Source organism: Poecilia mexicana, unplaced genomic scaffold, assembly GCF_051168715.1.
Source record: "Poecilia mexicana isolate PSO_F unplaced genomic scaffold, ASM5116871v1 scaffold_4, whole genome shotgun sequence".
Lineage (NCBI taxonomy): Eukaryota > Metazoa > Chordata > Actinopteri > Cyprinodontiformes > Poeciliidae > Poecilia > Poecilia mexicana.
Window position 1 is genome coordinate 14,490,665 of NW_028263373.1, and position 19,918 is coordinate 14,510,582.

General features: G+C 37.9%; 2 protein-coding genes across 3 annotated transcripts; one reads left to right on the forward strand and one right to left on the reverse strand.

Moving 5' to 3' along the window:
- Window positions 1–8,637: 8,637 nt before the first annotated feature.
- On the reverse strand, window positions 8,638–12,307 carry LOC106926279 (oxygen-dependent coproporphyrinogen-III oxidase, mitochondrial-like). Of its 2 annotated transcripts, XM_015001104.2 has the most exons (7): window positions 11,627–12,305; window positions 10,751–10,894; window positions 10,555–10,665; window positions 10,237–10,378; window positions 9,636–9,854; window positions 9,271–9,375; window positions 8,638–9,186 (listed from the first exon to the last, which is right to left on the reverse strand). In XM_015001104.2, the coding sequence occupies exons 1-7, from the start codon at window positions 12,162–12,164 to the stop codon at window positions 9,102–9,104; spliced, it is 1,344 nt and encodes a 447-aa protein (XP_014856590.1). In that variant the 5' UTR covers window positions 12,165–12,305; the 3' UTR covers window positions 8,638–9,101. The 2 variants fall into 2 exon arrangements, with proteins under 2 accessions (XP_014856590.1, XP_087861131.1); XM_088005005.1 differs by lacking the exon at window positions 10,555–10,665 and having other exon boundaries at window positions 11,627–12,307.
- Window positions 12,308–13,106: 799 nt separating this feature from the next.
- On the forward strand, window positions 13,107–19,388 carry ccdc181 (coiled-coil domain containing 181). Its single transcript, XM_015001097.2, has 6 exons — window positions 13,107–13,272; window positions 15,564–15,668; window positions 16,569–17,555; window positions 17,664–17,810; window positions 18,627–18,784; window positions 19,146–19,388. Exons 2-6 carry the CDS (start codon window positions 15,570–15,572, stop codon window positions 19,315–19,317), a joined length of 1,563 nt encoding a protein of 520 aa, XP_014856583.2. The 5' UTR covers window positions 13,107–13,272; window positions 15,564–15,569; the 3' UTR covers window positions 19,318–19,388.
- Window positions 19,389–19,918: the final 530 nt, after the last annotated feature.

Here is a 19,918-nt window from a genome sequence, read left to right on the forward strand (position 1 = left end):
CGTCACTAGAGAGCAGAGTCACCTCAAGCTGCTTATTGATTTTCCCAGCGAATAAAACTGAGACGTCGACAAGCTAACATCAAAACGTCCAAGAAAAGAAACATCGATTTACAAGTAAGACTGTGAATGAAGATGTGTGTGAGTTGGTGTCAGGGCGGCAGGTCGAGCTAGACTTTTTTTGTTATCCGTTATCTTGACCGACAACATAAAAAAAATCGGCCATGTACTATTTTTATCTGTGAAATTACAATCATATTAACATCGGCTATTTAATCGCCTTTGTGCGGTTTAGTTAATATTCACCGTGAATCCAGATCCCATCACAAATTAAGCAGATAAATGTATCTACATTTTTCTCGTAGTGACAAAAACCAGTGACTGTGGCCCCAATAACTTTTAATAAATTAAATTAAGCGACTTCACTTAAATTAGCATCACTTCACCCGCTGGGGTCTGACTGCACTTCCTCCTGGTTCCCATCTGCAGAAAAATCTGCGCTAATTCATCAGTCAGTTGGATCTGTCTGATCCAAACAGATCAACTGAATTCTGTGAGTGTTTTACCCTGTGCGGTCTGGTGTGAGCTTTTACCAGGATTATTTATTTATTTATTTATTTATTGCGTGGTTTCGCTTCTCCGAAACCGACAGATGTTACGTCTGCAGCTCCTCCAGGACGCCGCTCTCGCGTTCTGGACTCTGTAGAACCATTTGTCTGCTAATGACATCTTCAATACATTTTTTGATCCCAGGCTTATTTTATTGACTGAACAGACAGAAACAGTTACCATTATACATTTTGAACTGTTGATTTTATTTTTGAACCATTTTTTTATGGTTCAAAAATACATTTTACATTCTTTAATTGTAAAGTGTTGATTTTATTTTTGAACCATTTTTAATTGTAAAGTGTTGATTTTATTTTTGAAACCTTTTTTATTGTACTGTTGATTTTATTTTTGAACCATTTTTTTATTGGAAAGTGCTGATTTTATTTTTGAAACCTTATTTATTGTAGTGTTGATTTTATTTTTGAACCATTTTTAATTGTAAAGTGTTGATTTTATTTTTGAAACCTTATTTATTGTAGTGTTGATTTTATTTTTGAACCATTTTTTTTATTGTAAAGTGTTGATTTTATTTTTGAAACCTTATTTATTGTAGTGTTGATTTTATTTTTGAACCATTTTTTTTATTGTATTGTGTTGATTTTATTTTTGAACCCTCATTTATTTTGAGGTGTTGATTGTTTGAGAGACTTCACACATGACTTGCCCCATATGGGGTTTGAACCAATGACCTCAGCATTACCAGCACAGTGCTCTAACCTGCTGAGCTAACTCACCTACCTTACAAACTGTTGAGTTTCCATGGATTTAAGAAGAACTTACATGATCTTACCACAATGAAGATTTGATAAAAGTGCTTGTATTCTAATGTTTTTCAAAACAACATACATAATATTTTATTTTCCAGAGATTTTGTATTTTGAAGTGTTGATATTGTTTTTGAACCATTTTTAATTTTCAAGTGTTGATTGTATTTCAGAGATATTTTTTATTTTAATGTGTTAATTTTATTTTTAACCATTTTTTATTTGTAAGTATTGATTTTATTTTTTAGCCATTTAGCCAAGTCTCTGTAGAACCATTTGTCTCTGCTAATGACATCTTCAATACAATTGTTTGATCCCAGGCTTAGTTTATGGACTGTAATGTGAAATTAGGCACAAGTATAAGTCTGGCAGTTTGTTCACCAAGTTACTGTGCTCTCTGAGAGGATCTTTGGTATAAGTATTTGACATTGTTTTATGCCCATCATTGATGTTAGTCTCTAACAAAATGTGGATCATCTACCAGGAACACTGCAAAGAGACTGAGTTTCTGTAGTGTAGTGGTTATCACATTGGCTTTACACGCAAAAGGTCTCTGGTTCGAAACCAGACAGAAACAGATTTAGTCTATTCTATTCATCACAGGAGTCTACTAAAGGTCAACAAGGGTTCTGTGGTGTCATGGTCTGTACTCTGAATCCAGGCATCTGAGTGCAAACCTCAGTTGAAATTTTCATGCATTGCATCTCACATCATCAACTTTGGAACCTCAAACTGAAACAAAGCAGAGAAGTTCAGTTCCTGTAGTGTAGTGGTTATCACATTTGCTTTACACGCAAAAGGTCTGTGGTTCAAAACCAGACAGAAACAGTTTTTGTAGGTTATGCATCTCTTGGGGTGCAGTGAGACAATAATAGTCTTCCTCTTTTGTGATGGTTCATTTGCCAGTTGGCTTCTTTGAAATCGAAGCTACTTTACTTCAATTACCAATTGGTAGTTCTATGGCGTATGCACATGTGTCAAACATGCATTACACCATGTTTGACACATGCACCGTGTTCAAAAATGCAGGGGGGCCACATGTGGCCCCCCAGCATTTTATAGTTTGATGATTGACTTAAAATAGGTTTTGAGCACGGATTGACTACAAACTACATTTCAACCAAAGGTTTGTATTCAGAAAGAATGTTTTTAATTAATTGATTTCAGTTGCCTCTGAGACTAAATCTTTGCGTAAAGTCTATAATGTCTGCCCATGTGACTTGTTTTTATTATTTGCTTGCTCACCTTTAAACACTGATTTAAATATTGTAATTTTTAAACTGAGCAGTAATTTTACATCCATGGTAACTCAAATGTAATATTTAAAACTTCAATACATAAAATCAGTTATTTAACAATATGAGGTGGTGTTTAATTTATCTTTAACATTGTATTTTATACATTTATGCTAGGGGTGCCCAAGTCTAGTTTTCCAAAGCTACCATCGGCAGCTTTAGATGGATTCCTTCTCTAACACACCTGGACCATTGACTCATTATAAGCCTCTACAGAACTGAATGAGGGAAGTCAACCTTTTGTCTGGGGTGTTTTAGCAGGGATGCACTCCTGATTTGTACCGTCAATGTGGCCCGTTGAAGGTGGCCAATATGCTGAAGTGGCCCTCAGTGAAATTGAGTTTGACACCCCTGCCCTAAAGTAGTAAGACATATTTGTGAAAGGTGTAGATTTTTCAGGTCTCCTTTGTAAAGGGGATCACTATCCTTAGTGAAATGCAGCTCTTTAAAAAACATTTAGTAAATAAAATACTTTTGAGTCACAGTGCAAGTCGATATTCCATTTGTTTTTAATTTTATCTACATGGAAATGTCTGCTTTAAGTCTTAATCTTGCATTCTGTTTAATGCGGTCGTCACAGCTGACAAGTTGTAAGAAAATAAAATAAAAACATGGAGTTGATTAAATCCTTTTTTTAATCCATCATGTTACATTTAACATGGACAAATAACATGAACAAGATTATATCTATTTTAGGTGGATGACACAATTTTTTTTTTTAATTTGAGAAATATTGCACGGTAACATCCCGGGAGACAAATCTCCCTGAAAGATTTGGGATGGGACCTAAAGTAGTTCCTGGAGGGATTCCAGTTTATATTTTTGATGAAACAATATTTACTGTAATTGATAAATAGAAACAGAAACAGCCTTCATTGTCTCACAAAGAAGAAATTCGGAATGACACGTCGTTCACAATATTTTTGATATGTCTGAAAAGAAGACACCATCGTTCTGGGAAACCAAAGGATAAGAGTTTCGAAATATCTTCTCCAACACCTTTGACATGACAAGAGGGACAATTATTAAACTATGATTAAATCTTTAACCAATAAATTGAGGAAGTCATTAAATATGTTGCTAAACTGAGCAGCATTTTTCCCCCACCATTGTCAATTCATGATTGAAATTGGTACGACATTTAGGATTTATTAAGTTGCTTAGTTGTTTCCAGATCATTTACTCATCTCTTGCCTCTGAAAGGACATTTTTATAATATTTAGCTTTCGATTTTAAATTTTCTTTTATCACTCAATTGCTCAGATTGCTAAAGATGAGCAAAACAGCTATTTTACTATTCCTGAGAAGCAAAATAGCAAAACTTTTTCCAGTAATTGTCATATGTCATCTGATAACCATGACAGCAGGGTTGTTTTCTGTACCTGTTTTTTTTTTTTTTTTTTGAGGAACTTGTTCACAGAATGACTAACACTGAAAGTAAATGTGATTCAACACTCAATTGTCTGGTTATGGATCTAGACGTCATCCCCATAACTTCTTGCCGGTTACGCTTAAAATTTGACTGTATCCAAATTTTTGCTGACAATGCTCTTGAGCTGCTTTCAATTTGTTATCCATACTGAAGCCACCCAGGACAATCACCTCAGTGTTATATGTAAATCCTTTTAAAAACGCTCTTCTAAATTAATTATGTTAAATTCTATGCAAAGGGAGAGACAAACACTTATACAAACACACTGCACTGATATATTTTCACTTACAGGTAACACTCTTAAATAAATCCATCATATAAATGAGCACACGCCTTCTCTCCCCTACAGAATTGTCTTTCCCAACCGCTCACATTCTGGTATATCAGTGGGATATTATCAGTTAACCAGGTTTCACTTGGACATAGAAAATCCAGGTTAACAATGTTTTTATTTCCTCTCATTTAGGTATGATGCTTCGAGAGTAATCCAAAAATGCCTTGGGTTGAGTGTTGGGTCCCAGATCACCCTAGAGAGATGATGCTTCTGTTTCTTTGCAGCTTCCACACAATGTCTTGGTGCCAGTGAGTGTCGTTTGCTTTCATTGGACTTTGTTGGCTCCAAAACGTCCCCTGGTCTGAGTCAGTTGTAGCAATATAGAAACAGACTTTAAACTTAAAAAAGACAAACATCTGTAATAAAACAGGTTTAAGCTGTAGCATATGAAGAGGGGTGAAAAAAAAGTATTACGGTAAGTAAATGAAAACACTAAGTATGAAAATAGGTACCACAAGATCATTTTACTATTTCAATTCTTAATTTTTTTTAAAGTTCTTTAGTGTTGTTTCAGTAAAAGATTATTTTACTTTTTCAATTCTTATTTTTTTAAGTTCTTTAGTGTTGTTTCAGTAAAAGATTATTTTACTTTTTCAATTCTTAATTTTTTTAAGTTCTTTAGTGTTGTTTCAGTAAAAGATTATTTTACTTTTTCAATTCTTAATTTTTTTAAGTTCTTTAGTGTTGTTTCAGTAAAAGATTATTTTACTTTTTCAATTCTTAATTTTTTTAAGTTCTTTAGTGTTGTTTCATTTATTCAGAACGATTTCACATATAAACGCTTGGGGGCGCCTCCCGCATTGGTGGCATAGAAAACCTTGTTAGATGCTAAATGAATCTCTACGTGTGTCTCCTCTTTTCTATACCGCAGGTAAGTAAAAATTTATTTTGATGCATGCATATTAGTTGAACAGGTTGTCGAATAAAGTGCTAACTAGTGAGTCACGTTGTTTAGTTTGTGATTAGTATTGTGTAGAAAACGGGGCATATTTCTGGAGGATACCTAATGCTAATGCTAGCGGACTTTATGTGTGAGCTGGCTCAGGGACTCTTGAGTTCACTTTGAATTTGTTGTGTTTTGCACATTCGGAGACGGTTGTCACACAAAGAACATTATTTTGGTCTTTTTATTTGTAAACTTGACGCTTATTTTTAGGTTACTGCAAAAACTAGAGAACCATATACTGCATATGGAGCATGTTCATTACACAGAATAAACCTTCCTGTTCGATGCTAAAGAAAGCTCAATGTATGTGTCTTATGTTTTCATTGATTCACAATAATCCTCTGAAACATGACCCAGAACCAAAGTGTGGTGTTGTTTACACCTCTGCTCAAGCAAAGAAAGTGGAGTCATTGTTCACATAAGACAGAATGACACAATGTTTATTCCTGTTCTTTAGCTTTGATTGATCAAGCTCAAAATTAAATGTTTAAAGCAGATACGAATAGATCAAAAATCTGATTTATTGTTACTGGAGCATCAGTGGTAAAAGCACAAAAGCACAGCGCTTCCACAAATATGAGAAAATTAATTATAGTCATTGGCAAATTGAAAGAAAATAAAAAAATATTATTTTTCTAGGAAAATGTGCTAATATTGATTCTGTTAGGAAGATAAATGTGGCACAAAACTCAATAACAAAAATTATTTTAAAGCTTTTAAAAAGGCTGATTTGAAATTACACGATGGAAAGACAATTAACAGTGCAAGTAAAGTCCTCAGACAATTGATGAAACCTGACATTTCCTTATAAACGCAGGTCTGGTAAAACAGGTTACAGCTTTACAAAAATACTACAAAGGTTGTTCTTTCTGTAAACCTGTGACTGCGACGCTCACACCCACTTCTTTGGGTTTCTGAGTACTTCCAGCATCTCCGCCTCCCGGGAACCTTTACCAGGCTTGTGCATGAACTCCCACCTGGACAGGAAGGAACAGTTGGTTACCAGGCAACACAGACGGCTGATGACTATTGGACAGAGAGCAGGAGAGTCGATGTCTTATCTGGCAGTGAGGGGGAGCGACATGAGGACTCTGCAGCCAGGCATGGCACGACCAAACTTTATTCCCCTGTCATACATCAGGTTGAACTCTACATAGCTACAACACAAACAAACATGAAAAACTATAATGAATAGGGAAAAACAGTAATGTGTCAAGACCTATAATACAACATACAGCAGTATGCATATACTGCATTGTGTTGTTTGTGCTTTAAAAGAAGCATAGCAGCAATTTATAAAGCACCTATTTTCACCTCTGAATTTTAACCATGTCATACACTAAATGTAATTTATGTAGTTATTTTTTGCTGAAACCAAACAATTTCCCACAAGGAATTGAGAAAGTATCTACTTTTACTAATTTTTGGACCTATAATTTTGGAATACTTAAAAAAACCTTTTCTTTCAAGACTGTGACAGATCTAACAGAGATGTAAGCTGTCAGATTTTATCTTTAAATGTACATAATGTGCAAACAGAAAAGACTTTAAAAACTCAACGATAGCATTGATAGGGGATTTTAAATTTAACACATTTCAGTCTAATCCCTCCTCAGTTTAATGTCAATGAAAATGTTTTCACATCCTCCTAGTCATAAGATGTGAAGAACTAAAGCTGAAATGATAATATTTTAGGATTAACGACTTGGGGGGTGGGGGGGGGATGTTTTGCAAGACCTGCGTCCATCTGGAGGTGACCCAGTACATTTATCAGCTGTCTCACACCAAGGAAGCAGCAAAATATTTCCAGTGTCTGTGAGATATTTCTCTGTGACTTGATAATTTAAGAAGCTGGGCATGTCACAGAATGTCACATTTGAACAGCACCAGTCTGGTTACCAGCTATTAAGAAATGCCACTGATCACATTTGAAAGCAGACTGCCTGGCATCACTCACAAGGCCTGCAAGCACGCCTGTCATCAGCTGTCAGCTGATATTAAGTCAAGATCTATAACTGTGTCTCAGTATCCGTTTTTCCAAAACATTGGTTGTGCTTTTGATCAGCCTGTAAAGAAACAAAAACTGGGAAAAACAAAATTGTGCATCACAGATGTTTATGAGGAAGTGTGCGGTTTCAGAATGAAGATGGTTCAGCGGAAGGAGGAAAACATTTTGGACAACACGCCAATCAACTCACGGGCAAAGAAGTTTCTGTTTTGAGGTCCAAACAGCAAGACATTTTGGATTTCTCTGACTCAGTCACTGCATGCACCGATAAATGGTTTTAGTTTTCACCAGGAAATTTTCGAGTGGAACTTAAGCCAGTTGGCCTGTATGGGGAAACCTCTAAAGGTCACTCTCCAGATAACGTTTAATATGCAAAATGCTACTGAGTAAGTGAACGTTGGTATTGCATTGGTTTTTTATTTTTATTTACACAGTGACATCTGCTTTAGATTGTAATCTCGCATTAGCATAACATAACGCGGTCATCACAGCTGAAAAGTTTTAAGGAAATAAAATGGAAACATGACATTGATTAAATCATTTTTTTAACCCATCATGTTACATTTAACATAAATAACATGATGGATTAAATCGTTTAGGTGGATGTAGATTAGATGTTGGAGATATAAGAAATATTGTGCAGTGAAGTTTTAAATTACTCACTCAGTTATTAAACCCCAAGTGGCTGTTGCACACTTTGGAGGTGTCGAGTTGGCAAATGTACTCTTAAAAGGAACTTGTTCACAGAATTACTAATAAAGTAAACATAACACTCATTTACTGCATTAAGGACCAACATCATCCCAATGAACTCTTGCCAGTTCTGTGTCACATTTGGGTACAAAATTCTTAGGATTTTGCAAATTAATATTTTTATGTTTAATATAATACAAGGTATGTCAGTAAGCTGGCATAAATTTTGCTGGAAATTCTCTTGAATTGCATTCTCAATTATCCATCCAATTAAACTTAAAGACACCCAGGACAATCAACTCAATGTTGCATTTAAATCCTTTCAACAGCTCTTTTAAATTATAAATTATGGGGGATTGTACACTATAAAAATTAATGCAAGAGGTGGAGAGAAACATTTATACAAACACACTGGACTGACATTTTTTCCCACTTCTGGGTAACTCAGATAAATCCATTATATAATTTAGCACACCACTTCCCTGCAGCTTCAACTTATTCTTGCTTTTTAGGGATGATTGATCAAACAAAATTAAATGTTTAGAGCACATAGGGATATGTCAAAATCTGATTTATTGTTTCTGGTACATCAGTGGTAAAAGCACATACATTCAGTTTGTCCTTTTCCCTTTCAGTGCTTCAATAAATATATGAGAAGATTAGAAGACTAATTCAAGACACAGGAATATAAAAAAATAAGAGGAAAAGAATTATGCTTGCCATTATGAGTAAAAAAGATACAGATCTACAAGCAGGAAATCTATGAAGGTAATTTATGTGATTCATTCTACCAAGAAGAGACAAATGGCACAAAACTCAATTCTTAAAAACATTATCCTTAAAGCTTTTAAAAGGCTGATTTGAAAATACATGAAGGAAGGAAAATTAACAGTGCAAATAAAGTCCTCAGACAATTGATGAAACTTGAAATTTCCTTATAAACGAAGGTCTTGTCAAACAGGTTACAGCTTTACAAAAATACTACAAAGGTTGTTCTTTCTGTAAACTTGATTGTGGCGCTCACACCCACTCCTTTGGGTTTCTGAGTACTTCCAGCATCTCCGCCTCCCGGGAACCTTTACCAGGCTCATGCATGTACTCCCACCTGGACAGGAAGGAGCAGTCGGTTACCAGGCAACACAGACGGCTGATGACTATTGGACAGAGAGCAGGAGAGTTGATGTCTTACCTGGCTGTGAGGGGGAGCGACATGAGGATACTCTCGATTCTAGAGCCAGGTGTAGCAAGGCCGAACTTTACTCCTCTGTCATATACCAGGTTAAACTCTACATATCTGCAACACAAAATTGTAACTCTAAAGAACAGACTCTTCATATTACAGGGCTCCTACATTAAGCTTTGAAGGACTTTTCCAAATTCAACTTTCCAAAGTTCATGGTGCTTTGCTATAATTTTAAAATATGAAATGCTAAACTTCACAATTAATTTCTACAATAGCATTTGCATATTTATTTTTCAAATACAGCATTCAACTCAATTTACTCCTTTACCCCAAAAACACATCAGCTGTGATATAATGCATTTTCCACTCACCTTCCTCGTCGCACTTGTTGCCAGTCCTTCTCCTCTTGAGTGAAGGAATCATTAAGATGTTTCCTCACAATGGGAAGATAACAGGGCACCACGGTTCGAGCACAGCTCTTAACAAAGTTGAACACCTCCTCCTGATTTGGGGAGTCAAGGTCGTCAAAGAAGATTCCTCCGATGCCCCGAGTCTCTCCTCTGTGACGGACGTAGAAGTACCTGTCACACCTGGACGACACAGAAAGTGAACAGGGAAGTTGTTAACTTTACAAAAGGTCAAGTCAAGGTTTTATCTGGAAAACAAACACATCCACCTGAACAGATACTATATCATTTTCTTCCATCTATACAACAGAAAACAACAAAATGTTGAAAAACCGTTTCCCCACCCTTCCTGTCCACAATAACACTAGTCATTTATGACCTCTAGCATTGCTCAACGGTTTTGTTCTGCATCTGTAGATTTTGGGAGAGACTTCCTCTTATCACCAACCAGCAGTGAGGGTACACCCATTGTAATTCATCCAGACAAATTCACTGGAATCAGTCCTAAAAACACATATCAGCCTGTCTGTGCAAAGACACGTCAGAGTCACTGATGGAGCTGTACCATTTTTTAAAGTCTGCGTAGTACTTCGGGTGATGTTTGTCACAGGCCTCCTTCAGGGTGTTGTGGAACAGAAAGGCGTCGTCTCTGTCAATATACACCGGGGTCAGGTCTGTTCCTCCACCAAACCACCACTGCTTGGAGCCTGAAACCACACACACACACACACACACACACACACACACACACACACACACACACACACACACACACGCACGCACACCACAAGCAATAGGGATTAGGAAACAAAGCTTATTATTAAACCACAGAGTCAATAATACTACTGATACCAAGACACAGATGCTTTAAAAAGGGACTCACCGTCCTCCTCTTCTATTTCAAAGTATCTGTAATTGAAGTGAACTGTGGGAATGTGAGGGTTCTTGGGGTGGATGACAGAGCTCACACCCATGGCACAAAATGGCAGCTTACCTGAAGCAAAGCAGAGCCGAGTTTTATTTTAGATACCTGAAGTGAAGGTGTGAAGGGAGAAAGTATAACTCTAAGCAGAACCCACCGTCTTTCCCTTTGAGGACTTTCCCTCTGCTTCTCATTTGTTTCGCAGCCTCCTCAGTCAGATACCCGAACACCACCGACACATTAACTCCTGCCTTCTCAAACACCTTTCCATCCTGCATCACACAGCTGATTCCTCCACCACCTAAAAACAAACAAAATGGTGAAAATTAGTTGTTTTATGCATTTATGTCTGTTGATATTGCAAGTGCATGCTGGTCTCTTCCATGCATTTACAAAATGTCCCCACAGTATTAAAAGGGGAAGTATTATGCGTTTTCAAGCTACATTGTGCAATTTTTAGCACAATCAAGTAGCTTCAGTTGTTAAAAAAATGCTCTCTCTCTCTCTCTCTCTCTCTCTTTATATATATATATATATATCTCACATATGACTTAAAAGAAAGTTGACTTCATAATTTAAACACCTTGAAGATTCTGCTCTTTCTGAAACTCCACCTTCAGGAAGTCATCACAACATGGTTCTTCTATTAAACCTTTCACAACTTTTTTCGAGCATTACACTGAGCAGTATTTCTTATAATGAGGTTAGCAGATGCTAAGTTCCACCAGGTGTTTGCTCATTGCTTCTGGTCAGTCTAAAGGAGCTTATTGGGGGAGTCAGTTTGGAGGAGGAGCTGGACCTCGAAGGCGGTGCTAGGTCTGCCCATGCGTTTTGCACAGCTGAATGGTTGTCATTGGAGACTAAAGGATTTTTCAAACATGCATGGAAGAATCAAGGCAACATTCCAAGTATGTTTCTGATGCAAAGAAACGTCAATTTTACATACTACTGCCCCTTTAAGAGCAGTGTTTGTATTTGTATGCTCTGCTAGAGAAGTGTAAACCACTAGCTACCCCAGTGATTCCCTTATTACCTTCCTTCCTTTGCCATTTGTCCACCTTGAATGTCCCACCGTCCACTTCCTCCAGGGCTTTGCAGAACTCAGCCTGAGTCTCCATGATCAGCATCTCCATCTTGGTGCTCATCTCATCCTTCCTTTTCTCCAGTACACTGATGTCAGTCACTGGGACCGACATGAAGCCCCTACATCTTTGCGCAATGTCCCCCTCTTCTTCCTTCGTCTTCTTTGCCTTCTGGGGGATTGTGGTCGCCATCTCTGCCCGTTGGAAGTGATTAGCGTTAGCCAGAAAGCCCACTACCGCTGCGGCGGTCACCGCCACCGCACCACTAAACGCCAGGGCTCCCCTTTTAGTTGTCCCGGCTGCAGACCGACCAGCGGTCCCGTGGGACATGAACCGTAAGTTCAAGTCTTTGGAAAGCCATTCCCTTCCCGGAAGGAAAGTCGCGGATGGGCCACCAGCACCTGCGAGACCCTTTAATCGAGAACCCAAACACCGTTTTGCTTTGGTCTGAGCCGTCTGCTTTACCGATAAAAGAACGATGGACGCCATTTTCAAGAAAATCACTTAAGTTTTGCTATCTTCAGTGAAGTGACAACAGTAACTGATCAATGAGTAGGAACAACTCTTGAGTCTGTCATAAGTTGCATGCCTACGTGCTATTAGTCGTGTTTTAAAAACTGTCCAGTAAAGGGGCGGGTGGTTTCTGGGTACTGATAACGGCTACCTGGGAAATGTAGTTCTAACGTGTCCAAGGAGGGAAGAACAAAGAGTAGAATGTTAAATGACAACTACAAGACCCAGAATGCCGTATGCTAGAAACGGATGTAACGTTCATGGACTTCACATTTGCCCTGTGTTTTACGAAATAATTAAAAAAGTCAAGCGCTCCCCGTTTCTCGGGTTACTTAAAAAGGGGATCGACATACATTTAATATTATATGTTAATTGTTTTTTTTTTGATTGGTAATATACTAAACCTTTTATTTAGTAAATGATAAATTTCAAACGATCCAGTATACCAAATCTACCATATCTATCTATCTAGATTTTTATATAGAGCAGCAGTTGATATTTTAGTTGCAATTTTAAATACAGTCATATTTAATATTAGCATAGTGAGACTCCTTTTGTCGGATTTTCTTGATCAACTTCTAAGCATGTTTTATAAATACTACGGTATCCATGAAGCCCAATGTTCTAATCATCAATGTTCTGTTTTCATTAGCTTTAGCGGAAATTTATAATTAACAGAAATATGAAAACATCAGTCTGTGTGTAATTAATCTATACAATGTGCTTAACGTAGATGAAACCGAAGTAACTAAACTTTTCAAAACTCATAAAGGTACGGAATAGACCCTTATGTGTGAAATATAAAACAGTGTCTTTACATCAGGCCGTATTTGTACGCATGCGCTTTGGTAAAGCGTGTTGTTGGTTGCCATGACGACACGACTATTAAAGCTTTTAAGGCTGAAGAGACTCGGGCCAGATTATGATCGCAGGTGTTGACATACAGACTGCTACGCAGTATGTGGGTCAACAAAATGGAGAAATAACATCGAAACAATCCGACAATATAAATTTATTTCCCTAACTCATCGACGGCAGGTATCTGCGCAGCCTGTTGGTGAGTGGAATAGCTAACATTCATCTGGTAAGAATCGCTTATCTATATCTGTTTAGCCTGGAAGAGGAAAAGATCAGTGTTGATTGCTACTGTCGCGACTTTTAGTTTTCCTATTTTACTTATCTCTGTTACCAGATCTATAAAAATAAACCAGATTAACGGGGTTATTTTTGTCTTAGCTTGTATTGAGTTCAGTGTTGTAAATTTTTACACTTTACAATACTACACAAATTAAAATTAAACATATAGCCGTTGTTTTAGCTACGGGATTCGGATTTATAGTTTAAAAAGAAATAAAGTTTGAGTAATTATGCAATACCACCTATTATTCACCAGATGGCGACAAATCACAGACAATATATACAGAGTTTGTCTTTATTTCTCTGTGATGTCGATTTAATAAGTTATTTATGGGCATTGCCAAACAGCTATGCATCGCATTTTAAGTAAATATCATATTAACATCAGCACGATTGTAGTGTTTTTCTTGTTTTGCTTATTGAAGCACACACTGGTTGAATCCTGGTCTCGTACTTGTTAACAGCCATTTGCTTAGATCACTGAATTTTTAATTGCACTTTTCACTCTGACCGCTATCAGTAGTTTATATCCAGCGGGCTCTAATGTATTGGAATGATCCAGTATACCACATATCTATTACACATGTGATAAAACACGTGTCTTAGATTTGTGCTTATATTTTTAGGAGATGCTGATAAAAATAAAATACAAAAAAAAAAAACATATTTTGGTTTAAGTAAGGATATATATTTACATTGCAATACAGTACAGCCAAAATGTATATTTACTATGGAACAGGAACGAAAACTTACGAAGGGATTTTCCCTATTACTTTTAAGGAATGTCTTAAAACCCAGTGTGGATCAGCTTCATGGTATGGCCATCCAATCACTGAACAGATGCTTAGATCAGATAAATGTGTGGATGGGCCAAAACTTTCTCCAGCTGAACAGAAACAAAACTGAAGTTATTATCTTTGGACCGAAAGAAGAGCGAACTAGAGTCAATGCTCAGCTTCAGTTATTACAACTGAAAACCAGTGATCAGGCCCGAAACCTGGGAGTAGTGATGGACTCTGACCTGAACCTTCAGAGCCACATAAAGACAGTCACAAAGTCGGCCTTCTATCACCTGAAGAACATCTCCAGGATTAGAGGACTAATGTCTCAGCAGGATCTAGAGAAACTCATCCACGCGTTTATCTTTAGCCGTATTGATTACTGCAACAGCATCTTCACAGGTCTGACTAATAAATCAATCAAACAGCTGCAGCTGATCCAGATCGCTGCTGCTCGCGTTCTCACTAGAACCAGGAAGATAGAGCACATAACACCAGTTCTAAAGTCCCTACACTGGCTCCCTGTAGCTCAAAGAATAGACTTTAAAATACTGTTGTTAGTTTATAAATCACTGAACGGTTTAGCACCACAATACATTAAAGATCTGTTATTGCTGTACCAACCATCTAGACCCCTCAGATCTTCTGGTTCTGGTCTGCTCTGCATCCCCAGAACCAGAACCAAACGAGGAGAAGCAGCATTCAGTTTCTATGCACCACGGATTTGGAACAAACTTCCAGAAAACTGTAAAACAGCTGAAACACTGGGTGCCTTTAAATCTCAACTTAAAACCCACCTGTTTACAGTTGCTTATGGCAATTGATGCCTTCTATGTATTTGCGAGTGACTGGGAGTCATTGCGCGTATATAAAACCCTGTAAATTCTAGACTAACAGGTAACCAATTAATGCACAAAATCCGCGTAGGACAGCGAAAGTCCTAGCGCAAAATTTTCGCGAAACAGGCGGACGGAGCCTGGTGCTGCAAGGCTGGAGGCCTTGTCCTGTTAGGCTGTGATTTTATCTTTTCTTTTTATCTTTTTATTACTTTCTTTTTCTTTCTCACTGTTTAACCCTGTAAATTCTAGACTAACAGGTAACCAATTAATGCACAAAATCCGCGTAGGACAGCGAAAGTCCTAGCGCAAAATTTTCGCGAAACAGGCGGACGGAGCCTGGTGCTGCAAGGCTGGAGGCCTTGTCCTGTTAGGCTGTGATTTTATCTTTTCTTTTTATCTTTTTATTACTTTCTTTTTCTTTCTCACTGTTTAAAATTATGTAAAGCACTTTGAAATGCCTTGCTGCTGAAATGTGCTATACAAATAAAATTTGATTTGATTTGATTTGATTTTTTTTGATAAACAATTAGCTATATTTGTAAAAAAAAAAAAATAAATAAATAAATAAATAAAATCATTGCCAAATTTCTTTAACATTTTGTCTTTTTGTTTCTCATCAGCAGATCATGACTGAGGCAAATTCACCCAAGTCTCAGGAGGATTATGAAGACGACTTTGAAAAGGATCTTGACTGGCTAATCAGTGAGGAGGGCCAAAGTGAACAGGTAACCAACTGCTTGCTTTTTTCCTTTTCTATGGGACATCAATACATTTTATTTTCTGGGGTGAATCCACATTGTACTGCAAAAGTATTTATACCTCTTGAGGTTTCAACATATTGTCACATTACAGCTGCCACACCATCTGTCAAAGCAACCAAGAGCTCACGGAATTGATTCTTTGAATACTACTCTCAAAAATAAAATGTACACATGTACAAAAGACCACATGAATTTAATAATGCAAATATACTGCTATACATCATGCAATGATATTTAATTAGATTTAATCGTATTTTTGACTGTACTGATGTTCACCAATGCTCTCATGTAACAAAGAACAAAAACGGTAAAAATAAGGAATTATTTTTCGTGTTACATCATCAGTTATATTATATTATAACACAATATATATATATCACAAATTGTATCACAATTTTCAATGACAATGATAAACAATACACAATTGCCCATCATTTTAATGTAAGCGACACACTTTTCAAAATTGTATTCGTAAACTATCATTTATCATAATTATCATAATCTAAATGCCATGAAATTTGTGGTTGTAATGACACTAACGGTATGAATGCGACTGCAGCAAGGCTCTGTATGTTCGGAGTTGCCTTCTGCGTGTACTGAATGTGTCATTAAGAGCTCCTTGAACGTGTGATGGGTAATAGTGTTAAGTTACAGAATCTGGCACATCTCACCGCTTGCATGTGAAACCAATGCTTTTCACATGCAGTGGCATACTTTCAGTCTGATACTCCGCAATGCATCATTGATGAGCAATCAGACATATCTGCTATCACACTAGCAGATTGTCAAAGTCTAAGTGTTGAGCTTGGTCTTTTGTCTACATTACAATCTAAGTAATGAATGTCTGTTTCATCTACTGAACAGGGCTCTGACTATGGGGACGTAGACGCAGAAATAGACAAAGAGCTGGAGAAGGAAGAGACCCCAGGAGAAGCGATAGGAAATGAAAACGGGGAACAAAAACCAGACCATGTGGAAGAGGATGAAGAAAGGTGGCCGCCTCCTATGGAGCCGTTAGGCTATGACATGGACCAGGCGAGTACATCACTACATACAGAATCACCTTTCCCTGAGACAGATGAGCAGACAGATGAGGAACAGATGTACATCTTGGATAAAATCGAGCAGGCCAACAAGGAACTAGAGGAACAAGACACGCCAGATATGACGAGACAGAGACGGCTTCACTTTAAAGACACACTGGTGGACCTGGTGGTGCCCCCACCCCTTTCAGATAGCTACTCCGATGACACTGATGAAGAAAAGGAGAGAGCCTTGATTGCAGGTGCAGCATCGGTGGTGTCAGGGATGTTGTCCAACTTAATCATTGACTCTAGTGGACAAATTAGCAGCAAGGACAGAGCCACGGTTTCAGATGCAGAGTCTGAGGTATCACAGAAGGTAACACTTTCTCCTTATGACGACAGCAAGGAATTAAGAAGATCTAGTGTTGAAGGACTTCAGGAAACTAAGGAGAGTAAAGTGCTTGTGGAAAAAGATGGTAAGTTTGACCTTGTTAGTATGAAGGATATGGAGAGCCAGAGTCTCCTCCCTCCAATATTAAATAATGTAGGTAACGGTACACAGACGTCTGCTCACCTCCAACCCTCCTTTCAACTGGGCACCGATCAACTTAAAGCGCCGCGACCTCCGACTCGGCCCAAGGCCAGACCCAATTCGGCCAGACCCAATTCGGCCACCCAAGGCCAGAGAGTGATTCTGATGAGAAACGGCAAGAGGCGAGTGCAGTCTGCAACAGGAACTCCTTCCAAGGCGACCTTTGCTCTCTCTCCACAGCAAAAAGACATGTTGCAGAAGATGAAGGAGAAGAAGGATAGGCTTGCCAGAGAGGTGCGACAATAAAAATGAAAAATCAATTAGTAGATATTTGCATTGCAGTATTGCAGTTCTGACGTTGGTAACCTTTTTTTTCACGTAGATTGTCGTTCTTCTTGTCAGGCAGAGCAGAGGAAGCATGAGGAAGAGGATCTAAAGAAACAGGAGAACGAGCAGGCCTTCAAGTCGTGGTTGATAAAGAAAAGAGAACAGATTTTTGAGGAGAGAAAGATTCTTCGTGCCAAGGAGATAGAGAGGATGAATGCTAAGGTAGGCAGCACAAAACCTGTCAAATATTAATCCACTACTGAAATATGAAGGATCTCATCTCCTCCTCTCTATGAAGATCACAGTCTCTGCAGCCTGCAGTTGTTCTCAGTGATAATCTCCAAAAAAGATAACTATGCAGCCTAATGCAGAACTGGAGCTTGTATGAGATGTTTGAGATGAAACATTTTGAAACAGTTTTTAATCTTAGGGGTCGTAGTGATCAAAATAACCTTCAGCCTTCAATTAGCTACAATAATTTGGAGAGTGAGAATAGGTGGTTATCGCTACAGTGCCATTTAGAGGTTTTTATGCTCACACTGTGAGCCTAAATGTCAAGCCACCAGGAAGACGCTGGTATAGTACAAACTGAATACTGGAGGACTCTTAGTCAGTATTGGAGGAGTTCATTTAAATTGTTTGGCTTCCTATCTTGAAGATGGTGCTTATGCACAGTGCATGAGTTTTTTGTAGGGTTGTTAATAATCAATGCCAAAACCAATTTTAATGTATGTTATGAAACTTTTTGTCAATGTTTTAATCATTTAGATGTTGATTCCAAGTCAAGTTGAAACATTTGAAGGAAGTCTTTTTGCTTCGCTTCATTCCAGCTTCACTGTGCAAAAATACCCTCAATACTGGCACTGAAACATGATGCCGAAGGAAGTCGGTGTGTCATACTCAGAAAGAAAATCCTACAAAAATGCCTCTGCCTCCTCAAAAGTTAGAATGCTGATTATAAACTTTCCAACTAAGAAAGTAAAAAATATAAAACGTTCACAATTTTTGAATTGTCTCCACTTCTGCCGGCGGTCACAGAGAGACGTCTATGACCCAGAGGAGGCCTACAGGTCGTGGCTTCAGAAGAAAAAGGAGCAAGTGCAGAGAGAGAGACAGGTTGTGGAGCTCAGGAAACTTGAGGAGGAGTGTAACTGCCTAATGCACAGCCGCCAGGAGTGTGACCGTGCCTTCAATCAGTGAGTGTGACCTCCTTTCCTGTTTTATTCAAAGTCGTCAATAGTAGTAACAAACAGCGAATAATTAGATAATTCCACATCTCAGCTTTTTTTACATTATACAGGGAGACGGTAAACTGTGTGAACTTTCATAATAAGTAGATATTATAGACCTTTGGTGTAAAGTATGTTATATTTGTAGCTTTGCTTTCTAAATTTGATGTTGAGAGAAGGGTAAATATTACAAAATTAATTTTACAAACATTTCCTGTGGGGATCTGGTCTACAGAGCAGAAAAACACCTGCTAAAAAGTCTTAATCATCAGACTAACTATCGTGTCGAAATAATTTCTTTTAGACAATATTTTCTTGCCTTTTCCAGGTGGCTGAGGCGGAAACGGGACGAGAAGCGAGCACAGCAGCTGTTACACATGGAGCACTCCCGCAGGGTGGCGTTGGAGGTGCGGCGTGCGCGCCAAATGACTGAGCTGCTCTGTGCCGTCAATGCAACCAGACCCTTCCAGTTCACGGACGACTCCGCCTACCGCTACTGAGGCAAACAAGCGGCGCACACCCTCCTAGCTCATACGCAACATCTAGCGCTTATTAAAAATTGCAACTAAAATGGATTTTTATCATATATATCTGTTTGCAAGGTATGAATGAAATATTATTGTGTGTTCTCTGTGTTATATTGTATTGTTTTCTGTGCTGTGTTACAATACGTTTGGAGAAAAGGAAACCGTAGTGACCTCCTTTCATGTAAGCAGACCTCAATCAATCATCCAGTAAATTGAGTGACTTTTTTTTTTTTTTTTTTTTTACTATGAATTATGTTCTGTGTAGCAACAGATGCACGTTACTTTGTATGAAGCGCTTCCTAAAATACAGATTAATTGATTCTCATTGCATGCCTTTGATCAGAGTGCTTGATTAATTTCATGTAGACAAAGCTCATTCTCATGAACGAAAAACTTTATCTACTCATGTATGTCCAAAGATGTAAAAAAAAAAAAAAAAAAGGTTGTTTTATCGTTTTGTGTCTAAGAAAAACTAAACAGTACAATTTCAGCACTTTTTACATTTTGGTTAATTCCAAACTATAATAAACATTTATAGTCAGCAGCTACACAAGTATCTGAAATGGCAATAAAG